Source organism: Dreissena polymorpha, chromosome 8, assembly GCF_020536995.1.
Source record: "Dreissena polymorpha isolate Duluth1 chromosome 8, UMN_Dpol_1.0, whole genome shotgun sequence".
NCBI lineage: Eukaryota > Metazoa > Mollusca > Bivalvia > Myida > Dreissenidae > Dreissena > Dreissena polymorpha.
Genome location: NC_068362.1, coordinates 72,605,978 through 72,621,194, shown reverse-complemented (window position 1 = coordinate 72,621,194; position 15,217 = coordinate 72,605,978). Strand labels below are relative to the sequence as shown.

At 38.9% G+C, this 15,217-nt stretch overlaps 1 protein-coding gene across 1 annotated transcript in view; it reads left to right on the top strand.

The window, feature by feature from the left end:
* Positions 1 to 15,003, top strand: part of LOC127841331 (E3 SUMO-protein ligase RanBP2-like) — a 76,538-nt gene extending 61,535 nt beyond the window's left edge. Inside the window, 9 exon segments of the mRNA XM_052370060.1 lie at positions 1,138 to 4,219; positions 4,866 to 5,124; positions 5,126 to 5,609; positions 6,462 to 6,605; positions 7,555 to 7,716; positions 8,151 to 8,273; positions 10,366 to 10,541; positions 11,702 to 11,793; positions 14,165 to 15,003. Coding sequence (XP_052226020.1) covers positions 1,138 to 4,219; positions 4,866 to 5,124; positions 5,126 to 5,609; positions 6,462 to 6,605; positions 7,555 to 7,716; positions 8,151 to 8,273; positions 10,366 to 10,541; positions 11,702 to 11,776 — 4,505 coding nt within the window. The 3' untranslated portion in view covers positions 11,777 to 11,793; positions 14,165 to 15,003.
* Positions 15,004 to 15,217: the final 214 nt, after the last annotated feature.

Sequence of the window (15,217 nt, the reverse complement as noted above, 5' to 3'; positions counted from 1 at the left end):
CTCCCTTTTAATGTTAAACTAATTTTAAAAATAGTTATGAAATTTGCCTGATTTTTATAGACATTAAAGAGTATTTTGTTTGATACAGGGTACCCGCTGGCTCAAAAAGAGCTGTCGCCTTTTTATTTTGCCACTTCATAAAAGTTGTCACCGTAATTTCTTCATGATATTGGCAACAATTTCAACTTAATTGTTGCCATTGAATAGCACAAACTGCATGCATATTATTAAAACTTAGTGATACAGTTCGTAACTGAAGAACTATTATATTATTAACACATAACTGTTAACCTATCAAATAATGTAAATTGTTGTCAGCATTGTTACCGGTAATTACTTTGTAGGCTAACGAAAATGTATGACAATATAAAAATATCACTTGACTTGTAAATTGCAAAATCATCCTTTCAATTGAGACCTGAATTTGTCCATATAACAAGTAAGTGTCCAATATCCATAAGAAAAATGTATCATAATTAAGGCGTACAGAGTGTAATTAAGGTTCCCAACTAGATCATGTCACAATTTGCCTCTTTGCTTACACTCCAAAGATCAGTCTTGTTTTGGAATGCGAATACACCCAATGTTCCAAAATGCTTTTTTCTGCTTTTTGTTTGATTATTGTGATCTGAAACTTAACTTGTTGCAAAGTAATAACAAGTTATATGATTTTAAATCAATACTATTACAAAAGGTTAAAAGTGAGTGTGTATGCGCTTAACCAAGCTGTCAGTTTCACACTTTCTCTCGGTCTGCAACAATAAGCTATTGAATGTCGTGACAACAAACAATACACTAAGTGCAGGTTTTGACTGGCCAAATCTGCTCGAGTTATTGACTGTCATAAATTGGCTTCACACTCAAGCTGTGTTACTCAGTTAAATAAAATGTACCAAGAAAAAAAGACTTAAAGAAACGCTAGTTTAGACAAACTATTGCCATTTTTTACATCTTGTGGCCAATTGCCACAATGGCGATTCAAAGCGGAAACCCTGTTGATACATATAGAAGTGAAGAGCTAAGTTGATCCCTCTAAGTGGGATAGGGTATTTTCCTTCCTTGCTGTGGTTTTTAAATCTCACCCCTGTTCTTATGATAATGCTTTTACTCATCTCATATATTATAATTGTTTTCCAGGTAGCCTTGCCGGTCTACCAGGGATGCCGTTTGAACTGCCAGGTCAGGGCGGATTACCTCCCCACATGACCCAGTATGGGCTGCCACCCTCTGCTAGCCCGCGACCAGGATCTGGTTACGGGCACTCACCAGCATTCGAGGACAGTTGCAACAATATTGACGGTGAATACTACGACCCAGATGGTGAAGAGTTCTACATGCAAGACCAGAATCTTGTCCAGGAATGGCCGTTTGGCCAGAAGGCAGGAGTTGAAGGAAAGTCCACCATAACCTACTCACCCCAGCCAAGAGCCATGAATCCCAGCAACCCAGGAATGTTTGCCAATGCTCTACGCGGGCCATCTATTCAGTACGGCATGGGGTACCAGTCCCTCGTGCCTCCACAGCAGCAAATACCTGCTCCTGTTTCTGCACCTATGCCTGGTCCGGGTTTCTTCTCCCAAAATAACCAACAGTTCTCCTCCCAGGGTGTGACCCAGACCCAGCAGTCCCTGGCAGGAGTGGTTCCAGGCTCAGCGGGGATGTTTCCCAGGCCAACCCTCACCCCCTCCCACTCTCCAGCAATTCCGCCCAGCATGACGATGACAAACAAGACCAGCACGCCTGTTGCAGTGACCTCCAAGCCAGCCACGCCTATGATGCCACCTAATGCTGTCATCACCACTCAGTCGTCGGAGAGTAAACCGAAGCTGATACCAGGCTCTGTAGGCGTTCCAGCGTCATCCTCGAGTGCTAAGACGACTCCTTTGGTGTCCCCCGCCATGGGGGCTGCAGGTCCACTGATAGCAGGCTCGGCCTCTGCTGCTTTGAGCAATCTGGCAGCCAAGAGTCAGGAAGATGTCAATAAGACTCAGAGTCCTGTAGCTGCCCCAGTCACACCACAGAGAACGGTTTTCAAGGGATTCTCTTTCAGCTCCACTCCGAAGATTTCCGAACCAAAGGAAGAACCTGAAAACAATAATCAAACTGCGGCTACCACAAAATCTTCTGCTTTACCAAAGCCCTTCAGTGGGTTTTCATTGACACCAAGTGCAGCCAAGCCTGCTGCTGTTTCCACCTCAACACCTGCTACGCAGCCATCTCTGACGTCCAAGACGGGAACTCCTTCGTCAGCAGGTTTTATATTTGGACAAGGGTCCACTGCCAGTTTTGGTGGTTTAGCAGCTCAGGGTCAGACAGCTACATCTTTCCAAGCCTCTGGTGATCAGAAAGGATTTTCAGGAGCTGGGCTGCCAGTGTTTGGTAAAAATCCGTCACCAAGACTAGCAAACACATCAGCAAATTCGGATGAGCCTACTGATGAATACGAACCCAATGTTGACTTCAAGCCAGTCATTCAGCTGCCCGATCTGATTGAAGTGAAAACTGGGGAGGAAGAAGAGGAGAAGTTATTTTGTGAACGAGCCAAGTTGTTCCGATTCGACCAGGATTCGGGTCAGTGGAAAGAGAGAGGAATTGGAGAAATTAAGATCCTTAGACATAGAGTTAACAAAAGCGTCCGTATTCTGATGAGACGAGAGCAGGTGCTGAAGCTGTGTGCGAACCACAAGATCAGTCCAGAGATGAAGCTGAGCCCAATGGCCGCATCGGATTGCGCCTGGGTATGGAATACGATGGATTTCTCAGAGGGGGAAGCCAAGCCTGAGAAGTTTGCTATTAAGTTTAAGACACCAGATATTGCCGACAAGTTCAGAGTGGCCTTTGAGAAATCCCAATCTGAAATGGAATCACAGTCAGATGTCCCCAAAGCAGATATATCTTCCAAAGCAGATCAAGTTACCAGCAGTAAAAAAGGCGATGCTCCAAAAGAAGACCTGGCTTCAATGTTTAAGAAGAAAGAAGGAACTTGGACGTGCGATGGTTGTTATGTCAACAATGGTGCTGATATTCAGAAGTGTCTATGTTGCGGTACACTTAAACCGGGAGTGAAAGCAGAGGATATTAAAGCACCTGCTGGTGCTTCAAGCTTCGGTTCCAGTGTTGCCTCTGGTGGTTTTACGTTCAACACTTCAGCCACTGCCGCTGCGCCACAGACTGGTGGAGGCTTCAAGTTTGGTTCGACTCAACAGTCTGGAGTTTCCAGCAGTTCAGGCTCTGGATTCACGTTTGGAACCTCATCAACTTCCACTCAACAAACAAAAGCGTCTGGATTCTCGTTTGGTACGCCAACTACAACTTCTGCAGGATCTTCTGCAGTTCAGAGCGCCAAGCCTGCAAGCGCACCCTCTGGTGCGTTCGTATTTGGAGGTGGTAGCACCCCTTCCGCTGGATTTGGATCTGTAGACGTAGCTTCTTCAGGTTTGTTTGGTGCAAAACCTAAAACTACTGTGAATACAGAGAATAAGACTGGTTTTGTGTTTGGTGGCATGGCAGGAAAGACCCAAGAAACCCTAAAATCCCAGTCAGATGGTGTGCCATCCAGCGCGGGATTTGACACCAAAGCTGTAGCAACTGTGTCAAGTAAAGCAAACTCTGCAGATGAAAAGTCCTGCTCTTTATCTGGAAGCCTTTTAGCGCAGTATCTTTCCACTCCTGACATCTGGAAGTGTACAGCATGTGAAGTCAACAACGAGGAGGAAACAGTCATATGTGTTAAGTGTGGTGTAACGAGACCCTCAGAACAAAAGCCGTTTTCTAGTCTGTCAACGTTCCAGTTTGGGTCAAGTGATAAACAGAGCCCGTTTGCTGTTGGATCAGTTTTTGGGGCAGGTAAAGATTCTAAGGGGTCCGGTTTTAAGTTTGGTACTCCATCGTCTGAGGACAAGAAACCAGTCGCTGAAGGCTTCAACTTCACATTTAATCCTCAACCTTCCACCGCGAAAGATCAACCACCTGCTAGTCTTACCTCAGGATTTAATTTCTCTCTTAACATGACCCCCTCAAAAAAGGAGAGTCCATTGAAGTCCAGAGGTTTTATGTCCCCAAAATCACCTGGAGATGGTGAGGAGGAATATTACGCTGACGATGGAGAAGACTCGCACATACACTTTGAACCAGTGATTGAACTTCCAGACAAAGTAGATGTGAAGACTGGCGAAGAAGATGAAGAAGTGATTTTCTCCCATCGAGCAAAACTCTTCAGGTAAATTACATTTTTTTGCAAAATTACAGCATCTTAAAGGCTGTTTCCGAATTGCAAACATTTTTTTCCCAAAACTCAAAACCAAAATTTCGCCAAGAAGATGCCGAACTGTAACAATTAACTAAAAAAATGGTCACTTGACTTTATTATACAGCAAATATTTCCATAGCTTTTTATAATATCAATTTACAAATGTAGTTTAATATATCATTGTATACAATTTAATTCTGTTATTTATAATCATATTAATAATGTTTCATTATCCTCGGCCATAGGCGGAGGGATATTGTTTTGGCGTTGTCCGTCCATCCGTCCGGCCGGCACTTTTCTGTCCAGAGCCATATCTTGAAAGTGCTTTGGCAGATTTCATTGAAAGTTGGTATGAGTATATATACGGATAAGAGGATGATGCACGCCAAATGGCATTGTAAACCATCTTTTAATATCGAATTTATGGCCCTTTGTATCTTGAAAAAATGCTTTTTTTGAGTGTCAAATATAACACTTTTGTGTCCAGAAGCATATTGGCAGGGGATATCAATTCAACGAATTTGCTTGTTTTTCTCAATTTAATGGTTTACCATGCTATTTTTCACAATCCAAAAGGCACAGGCTGTAAAGTATAAAGCAAAACTAATCTTTGCAGGTACACGAAAGGAGAATGGAAGGAACGGGGACTGGGTGATGTCAAGATCCTGTACCAGCCTCAGAACAACAAGGCAAGGATTGTGATGCGTAGAGAGCAGATCCTGAAGTTGTGCTGTAACCACTACATCACAGCAGACCTTTCACTGAAGCCAATGCCAAACACAAAAGGAGTCGCACTGATCTGGTATGCGATGGACTTTACTGAGGGTGAACCAAAACCAGAACAGTTTTCAATAAAATTCAAAAACGAGGAGATTAGCTCAGAAATTCCAGAAGGCTGTTGATGAAGCTAAAAGTAAAGTTACGGGTGCATCTGTAACTGTGTCATCTGATTCCTCTGGTACAAAACCTAAAACTCCAGTGGTTGAAACGCTCGGACCACATCAGACTAAAGACTTACAACGCTCTGAGGATGATGTAGTGATCACCAAAGTCGAAGAGGCCACGCCGGAAGAGGTGGCAAAAGCCAGGGCTTTGCAGCTCCCTGACAACTTCTATATGTACACGAGGTTAAAGGATTGCCCAGGTTGTCGAGGATGTAATGATGATCTGAGCCTGGCAACCCCAGTGAGTACTCGGGCCGGAAAAGAGAACATGGAGGTTAGGGAACAGACAAATGTGGAGGAAGAGGAGGATGAGGAAGAAGAAGATGAGCATGATGATGATGACGACTATGAGGATGTGGATGATGAAGCGGAAAGTGAAGAGGACAACGAGAATGTTGCAGAAGCTGAGCACAGTGGTAAGACTTGTCATACGTTCAAGAATTAGGTTGGTTTTATTGTCATTTGTTAATATAATAGTTTCTATGTATTTATTATTTTTATATATGTATCAGTAATTTCTTAGATAACTTTGTTTTGTTTTGAAGTAATGGTTAAGTGTTGTGTTTTGGTTCTGGTCAATTTAATTAGTTTTTGCGATTAAAATTACCATTATATTCTTTACACTTACCATATTATCCATATTCAATTAACTGGGGCCTGCTAGCTCATTTGGACCTCAAATTAGAGTTCAAATCATGGGTTCTATCCTTGGCCTGTGAAGGTATTGGTTAAGAAATCCATTCTAAGACCATTTTCCCCCATTACTCAAGAAGTAAAAGGTTTCAATTTTTAGCAAATATGAACATGCATTAAGTACAGGTAATACAGCTAACACAAGAAGTCTGAATTGGTTATCTGACCACGGAATTATGACTGAAAGACAATTTGAAATCACTGAAAAATGCAACTTAACAAACAAATAAACCATACTGAAAACTACAAGATACTTGTAACAAGTCTAGTGCATTTTCGTAATTATCTAGTCTCAGCACATATACCAGTTGCAAACACATAGGGTTTTCCTGAGTTTCTGTTTGATTTTACTCTTAAATTTGCCTCATGCATTCATATGAACCTCGTTCTGGGAAAATGCATGTCCACATAATCAGGTATGCCACTTTTGGCTTTTATAAAATCTTTCATTTGTAGAAGACTCTTCTAAATGAAAATCCAGTTAATACGGGAAAGCGTCATTGCCCTGTGGGCACACATGTTTTATAATTGAAGAAAATGCCAGGCCTGCAGTTTTTTTCTGTTTCCTGTAACAGCGGAAGAGAATGAAGGTGTAGACAAGATTGGCAATGCTGCTGACAAGGGAGGGGAGAGCGGTGTGTTTGGGTTCAGTGGAGGATCAGCAGGCTTTTCCTTCGCAGCCCTTGCCCAGGCCTCGTCTACAAAGACATTTGCCACAGGTCAGTTAAACCTATTCATTTCAGCTTGATTGCATCATTAGCCTACAGCTCATTGAAACACTCAAGTGTGTTTTCCTTGGTTAGAACAACTACTAGGTTTCTTAGGGGGAGATGTGAAGAATGTTCTGACAGTGGGGATCAAACATGTGACCTCCTGGTTGCTAGGCTGACATCATAATATATACTATGCCGAAGGTAAGTTATTGTCCAAGGTCTTTGAAATGTAATGTGTGGCCCATGTGCATATACAAATATTTGCCTCAATGTTTTCAAGTGCTGAAAGTATGACCTTGCATGTTTCTAAATATCTAGATTGTTATTTCTGTATTCTACCTTCATAATGTGTGTAACTGTGTGTTTTGGAAACTCCGCAAAGAAGTCGTTTCTTCTCCAATTATGGTAATAGCTGTTTATTGAATCTCTTGGATATTTTGGTTGCAATGAGGTCTTATCACTTTCCAATTATGTGCATTTTGAATAAAAAAGGATATATACCATATTGGATAATCTGTACGATTTGAGTACTGTTAGATGATTATTTATCATGTCTTCTTCAAAAAAGTGGGGATTTATTGCTGTGCACCTTAGATCTCAAAGAAACAAAACACTTCTGGGATTAACAAAATCCTGATGGAAAGATAATATTTTAAATCCTCTCATGTTTCTTCATCGTGCCAGGTATGATGTAAAACACGTGCTTTTTGATGTGCATTAAATAAGTACCGTTATTTTAGTTTCATGTGATGAAAGATGACCCAAAATGATTTTCAAACCAAGACATCAAAGGTGAAGGACAGGGGAATTATTTGCTGCAAGTGTAGGGTCATACATGTTTCACAAACATCTCTTGTCAATGAATAAGACAAATCTAGGACGACACTACTAACGTGCATAAAGCCCAATTTTCCCAGAGCGCATCTTTAATGATATTTGTTCTTTTACGGTGTAGACTCCAGTCAGCCCTTCCACTGGCAAGGTGCAGGGAAACAGGTGTTTGGATCCAGTACTACTGCTAGCGCTGATGGTGATGATGACGATGCAGTTGCCCAAGGCGATGACCCGCATTTTGAACCCATTGTGCCCCTGCCTGACCTTATTGATGTTAAAACAGGTTAGTTTTGAAAATGTTATCTATACTTTGGTTGCATATATAAAAAGGCCATCTAATATGTGAGCATTTTTTGCAACAGGGTCATATTCATGTGTCTCTAAGGCAATTTTTGCTGGGCATCTTAAGGTAGAAAAAACTGATAAAAATTAGTGTTAACTCACCCTGTAAAATTGATGATCTAAAAAACTACACCTTAAGTAACACTTTTACGATCAGTGTCTAAATAGTTTCAGATCATTATGGAAGCTGTTTTATGCCATAAATTTTTAAATATTCTTAATCAATTGAAAACTATGTTTGAATTTTTAAATAATTGTTTTTTGTTGGTAAGACAACAACTTACGTGAGCATGATTCTCAAAAACGTATTTAACAAACTTCTTTCTTGGATACTGTTTCTGTTGTGGAACTGCTCACATAAGCTCTTGTGTTCAGGTGAGGAGGACGAGACTCCAGTGTACAGTCAGCGCTCCAAGCTGTTCCGCTTTGACAAGGATGCCAAACAGTGGAAGGAAAAGGGTATAGGAGAGATGAAGATTCTCAAACATAAGGGCAACGGTAAGATGTTATAGCTTCAGACAATCAAATGTTGTATATTTGTTGTTTTAACATGAATGTGCGTAAAGTGTCATTCCAGATTATTATGTGCAGTCCGCACAGGTTAATCAGGGACGACACTTTCCGCCTAAACTAGATTTTTGCTAAGAAGAGACTTTCTGCAAACAGAAAATATCATAAAAGCGGAAATTGTTTCCCTGATTAGCCTGTGCGGACTGCTCGGGCTAATCTGGGACGACACTTTATGTACATGCATTAAGCACCATTTTCACAGAGCAAGGGTGCATATGTAAACATGCAACATCTGCATATATGTTGATATGTTTTTGCTGACAGCTTTCTTTACATTCTATATCATTGTGCTGATCTAAATATCTTCCCAGATTCTCACCCAGATTTTTCTTGGGATTGCTCAGAAGGGACAATTTTTAGCTTGTCTGTTTTCGGAGAAAGCCCGAGGTATTGTCATAGCCAGCTCGTCGTGTCTTCCGCCGTCAGCCGTCCGCCGTAGGCTTCGTGCTAAAACCTTAACATTGGCTCTAAAATCAAAGTGCTTCCACCTACAACTTTGAAACTTTATATGTAGATGCACCTTGATGAGTTCTACACGCCACACCCAGTTTTTGGTCACTAGGTCAAAGGTCAAGATCACTGTGACCTAAAAAAAAAAATAATTCTGACAAGCTTTCGCTGTTTGTGAATATCCGTTATGCGGTGCTCTTGTTAAGATTTTTTTCTCAGTGATTTTGACCATGATGTACAAAGAACTGTAACAAGTTCAAATAGGCAGATGCAATGTTAATCATTTGATTATTTATTTATTAGAAAATTTAAAAATACAACACATCAAAGACTGATTTATTGTGCAAGTGCTTTCATGTTTGTAAAGTATGAAAAATTAATGATGCAAATTGGCCGACAATTTATTGGCTGTACAGTATACTTACAGCCCAGACATGAGCATGAAATTATGTAATCCCATTACATTGTTATAAGTGTGAGTGACCTATTTTCCAAGGTTGAGTTGAGCAAAATGATTGAATGGATAATTACAAAAAAATCGAATTTAAATGCTTATCGGCCAAGTCAAGTAATATTTATTTATAAAGTCGGGTATTTCAAACATGATAACACAAGCTCTGAAGAGCTTTTACAGCCGACTTACACATAACATTTCATGATAACAGCATGATATATAGCACATACAATGAAACATAATTATAAAAATCCTGTTGTTGAGAACAACAGAGAATATGAGTATGAATAAAGTATTGCTTTGAAAGACTAGAGGTAACTTTATATTACTTTAAAAGACTAGCATTTACATGTACTTTAAAATATCAGACAAATTAAGTACTACATAGGTTAGTAATGAATAATGAATTCAAACATGAAAGGACACACATTATAATGAAAAGCAGTACAAATAGGAAAACCAAGGAACATAAAAACACATTTAACAAAAAACGAGACACCCCAGTACATATAAGAATATATATTAAGAAAGCTAAAACATAAGATAGCAGCTAAAAAAACATCATAGAACATAAAATTTTATAGCTATATAATATCATTCAGAAAAATCCCAGCTTAAACGATGTTGTATAATTTTAAGAGTACATGTTAAAACATTAATACTAAGAACTCTATGACTTTTGAGACAATATTGTTCAGGCAGGCTTTTGTTAATAAGATTTTGTTGTTTGGTTACATAGCTATGTAATTCCTTATCAACAGATTTAATCATTGTTAAATGGAAAAGGACTGAGTTTCCACAGCAACATATGAACCTCTTCTTAGAAAATTGGGCATAATGCTAGTGCGCAAAGTTTCATCCCAGATAAGCCTGGGCAGTCCACACAGGTCAATAAGGGACAAAATGTTCCGCTTTGGTGACATTGTTTCTTTTAAAGAAAATCTCTTCTAAAACAAAATCCAATCTAGGTGGAAAGTATTGTCCCTTATTAACATATTCAGGCAGCTCAGGCTAATCTGGGACAATACTTTAAGCACATGCATGGAGCCCACTTTTCTTAGAATTAGGCTCATATTTTATTTGAAATTTAAAGCTAACAGGGTCTCCTTTTTTCAGGCAAGTACCGACTGCTTCTGCGTCGTGAGCAGGTGCACAAGCTTGCGTGTAACCATCACCTGACCTCTGACCTAGTGTTCACCATCATGGCGACCTCAGAGACCTCCTGGTGCTGGACTGCGCAGGATTACTCAGAGAACCAGCCCAGAATGGAACAGTTTGCCCTAAAGTTCAAGGTCATTTTTAAACTACAGTTTGCACTCAAGTTCAGGGTCATTTTAAAACTGCAGTTTGCACTCAAGTTCATATTTGAATCTACAGTTTTCACTTAAGTTGAAGGTCAATTTAAAATTTTGCATGCGTTAACAATTCCAGTATTAATATTGAATTAATGAACTTTTATGCCCCCGCTAGGGTGGCATATAGCAGTTGAAATGTCAGTCAGTCTGTCTGTCTGTTTGAAAACTTTAACATTGGCCATAACTTTTGCAATATTGAAAAAACAACTTGATATTTGGCATGCATGTGTATCTCATGGAGCTGCACATTTTGAGTGGTGAAAGGTCAAGGTCATCCTTCAAGGTCAAAGGTCAAATATAGGGCTTCAAAGCGGCACTGTAGGGGGCATTGTGTTACTAACAAACACATCTCTTGTCTTGCTATATTTTTAATACTGATTTCAGTACATTTTGGAAAATTATAGAATCAGAGTTTTAAAGACCAACAAATACTAAGTTAAAGTACAATACACTTTATTATGCCCCCCTTCGAAGAAGAGGGGGTATATTGCTTTGCTCATGTCTGTCGGTCGGTCCGTCCACCAGGTGGTTGTCAGACGATAACTCAAGAACGCTTGGGCCTAGGATCATGAAACTTCATAGGTACATTGATCATGACTCGCAGATGACCCCTATTGATTTTGAGGTCACAAGGTCAAAGGTCAAGGTCACGGTGACCCGAAATAGTAAAATGATTTTCGGATCATAACTCAAGAACGCTTTTGCCTAGGATCATGACACTTCATAGGTACATTGATCGTGACCAGCAGATGACCCCTATTGATTTTCAGGTCACTAGGTCAAAGGTCAAGGTCACAGTGACAAAAATCGTATTCACACAATGGCTGCCACTACAAAGGACAGCCCATATGAAGGGCATGCATGTTTTACAAACAGCCCTTGTTTAAATTAAATGCTGTAAACAGATTTTTTGTATTTTAACATTTTGCGGTAATCAGCGGACATTCAGGAAAAAGATGAGAACAATGCAGAAAAACAAGTCATGTTTATCTTATCATTTCTGTAATATCAAAGGCCTGCATTTTCAGTTTTATGATAAAAAAACTTAAGTATGCACATTATATTGAATGGATTATTTTAACAAATTTTATTTACAGAATGTGGATACAGCCAATGTATTTAAGGCAAAAATCGATGAGATACAGTCGGAACTTCGCGGACAGAAGTCCTAGAGTTAACAAGCCAGTGGGTAAGGAGAGGGCTCATTGGTAGACCATTGCCAGTGTTTACCAACACATTCTTAGACTTGCAAATAAATAACAGACTTAAAACCAAAACCAGACAAGAAAAATATGACCAGTGTTTGAATAAATACAGGTTTTCACTGGTGATGATGTCATTTACAAAATTTCCTATATGAATACATGTACTGATGTAGACAAACTTGGTAAATGACAAGTTTTACTCAACTTTATAGAAATTCTTTAAAAGTTCAATATAAAAATAATATTTATACTTTGTCTTTTAAAATAGGAATTGTTTGGTGTATATTGGCCCATGATGAAGTATTGAGTTGCCATGTTGGTATTGGTTACAGACAGATGGTAAGGTTGATGTATGGTCTTCATAACCACGGTGTTTGTGAATATCCATGTGGTTTTATGCAATGTGATGGATTGGTGATGAAAGGAACAATACTGTAAGAGAAACCAATGAGAATGGGAGAAACAATGCAAAAATTAAACAATATGTACATTTCATTGCTTCTCTGTGACTGTTGGCTTTGCAAAGTTTTATACTCAGAAGGACAATAGTACAATATCTTGATGCTTCCTTTTCAAGTCTGTCATATTTATCCAATTAGTATGTCTTAAGCACCTTTTAAACATCTGCTGTTCAGGATTTTGAAGTTTTTGTCAATATGTATAACTGGTACGTATGTTTGTTCTTTGATGCTTGCATGTAGATTTAATTCCTTTTATACTGCAATTAAAACCAACGCTCCTTAAGTATGTACGGTAGGTTTTTATACGCCCGTATAAAATACGGGACGTATTATGTGAAACCCCTTGGCGGGCGGGCGGGCGGCGGGCGGAAGACATCACTTTGTCCGGACTCTAATTCAAATTGTATTCATCCGATCTTCACCAAACTTGGTCAGCAGTTGCATCTAGTTGATATCTAGGCCAAGTTCGAATATGGGTCATGCCGGGTCAAAAACTAGGTCATAGGGTCAATAAGTGCATTTTCAAAGGGGCCACTTTGTCCGGACTCTATTTCAAATTGTATTCATCCGATCTTCACCAAACTTGGTCAGCAGTTGCATCTAGTTGATATATAGGCCAAGTTCGAATATGGGTCATGCCGGGTCAAAAACTAGGTCATAGGGTCAATTAGTGCATTTTCAACGGCGCCACTTTGTCCGGACTCTAATTCAAATTGTATTCATCCGATCTTCACCAAACTTGGTCAGTAGTTGCATCTAGTTGATATCTAGGTCAAGTCCGAATATGGGTCATGCTGGGTCAAAAACTAGGTCAAAGGGTCAATTAGTGCATTTTACTTTGTCCGGACTCTAATTCAAATTGTATAAATCTTATCTTCACCAAACTTGGTCAGTAGTTGCATCTAGTTGATATCTAGGCCAAGTTCGAATATGGGTCATGCCAGGTAAAAAACTAGGTCATAGGGTCAATTAGTCCATTTTCAACAGCGTACACTTATTGATATCAATGCATATATATGAATATATCAGTTATATAAGTTGTTGTTGTTTTTTTTGCTTATTTCCAAAACAAATACATCAATCATCAGTGTATCATCTCCAATGGCACACGAATCGGGCGTATATTGCTCCGTCATGCGGCGCTCTTGTTGTTGAGTGTGTTTTTTTTGGTTGTGTATACATGTATAGAGATCGCATGAAATCCCTTGATAGAACGTTTGCACATGATGCAGTTATTACAAAAAAAAAGTTTTGACATAGTCACCATTGTTTTGCTGATAAAAAATGTGTCAAAAAGAGGTAAATTCATTGTAATTCATCATAACTCAATACGTTCTTATCAAATATTCCTTCTATTTGTTTTGATCATATAGTGTTTCTTAGTTACACATTTTTTTTAATTCATGAGTATTTTCCATGCGACATCGTCTGTTGACATTTGTTTTACAACAAATGCAGATTTTTTGAATCAGAGTTTATTTACAGGTCCTACCGGCCTCTTCACGAGGTCTTTGAGGTTCGACCTGTAACAAATGCAGATGTCAGGTTAAAGGCTATTTATAATTGGGATAGCCAATCAGAATCCACGACTCAAAAATGGTCAGGAAAACAATTGTGACTGTGTCAAAACTTTATCCCTAAGTAACTGCATCATATACCAACATTCTATCAATGGATTTCACCCGATCTCCATACCCACGACTCAAAAAGAACCAACGACTCAACAAGAAGCTACCATATTTTTAAAACATTTGTGATCTAACATCTTTATGAAAATTACCCAAGACTCAAACGGAATTTAGGCTATATGTAATATGTGGTTCTATGATAAGATTTAAAATCAATTTCCAATTCCAAAATAATGTATTATAGCAATTTTCTTGGATTGTTTCAGTGTGGTTTCATTCTGCCAACTAAAATGGAGCATCTTGGTACTGGGTACACAAACAATCAGAAGAGTATGTTTTTTCGTACTGTTCTTGTGAACTGTGCATCATTCCATTCAAACCATTAAGTTCATGAACTGCAACCAATTCAAAAGTAGTGCTACTTGTGTTGTTAGAATTCTGGTTGTCTTGTTTAGTGGCAAATGTTTTCTTTTTTCTTTACCGACTTTTGTCTTACGTGCATTTCCTTTATTATAGTGTAGCCAAACATGCCATTATTCATGTTTTCAGTGTATATCTGTATGCAAATTAGGAAGATAAATTTGTAGCATTTAATAATAACATTTCCAAATAGAAGCAAGTAATATAGCAAAATAAGTTGATTTTTTCCTTTTTATATATGCAATTTAGTTTGAATTTGTTTCTTTCTTTCTTTTTCACTTTAAGGATAATCAACCATTTAAATTGGAAATATTATGAAACATTTGTAACGCTTTTTATTACTGACAAAGCGTTTAGACTACCTCGCAGATAGAAAATAGCCTGCTTGGTGTGGTATGGTATTATCCTTTGCTTCTAAGGTCCCGAAATTAAACCCCCTAGGACAAGCTCATTTTAATTTTACCGTTCTATGCTATTATGATTATTTAAAATTTCCAAATATTTCAGTATGTTAGTACATGTAAATTCATAAAATGGCATTTTCAAAAACACGAAAATTCGTGAACAAGTCCCCTTAACAGATGAGTTATTTATTGTATGTTCATGACTTACTTATGAATCTGTTTCATGGTACATGTCTTACAAATCTTTCATTGCTATGGATTGAATAAATGTTTTTGTGGTATTGGTGTTTTTTTACCTGCAGTATAACTGCGTCCGTTACCAAACCCATTATGTATCTCATGTGTGAGCACGAAAGACGTTGTTTAATTATCCCCCGCCATAGGCGGAGGGATATTGTTTTGGCGTTGTCCGTCCGGCACTTGTGTCCGGAGCCATATCTTGGAAGTGCTTTGGCGGATTTTATTGAAACTTGGTATGAGTATATATATGGATAA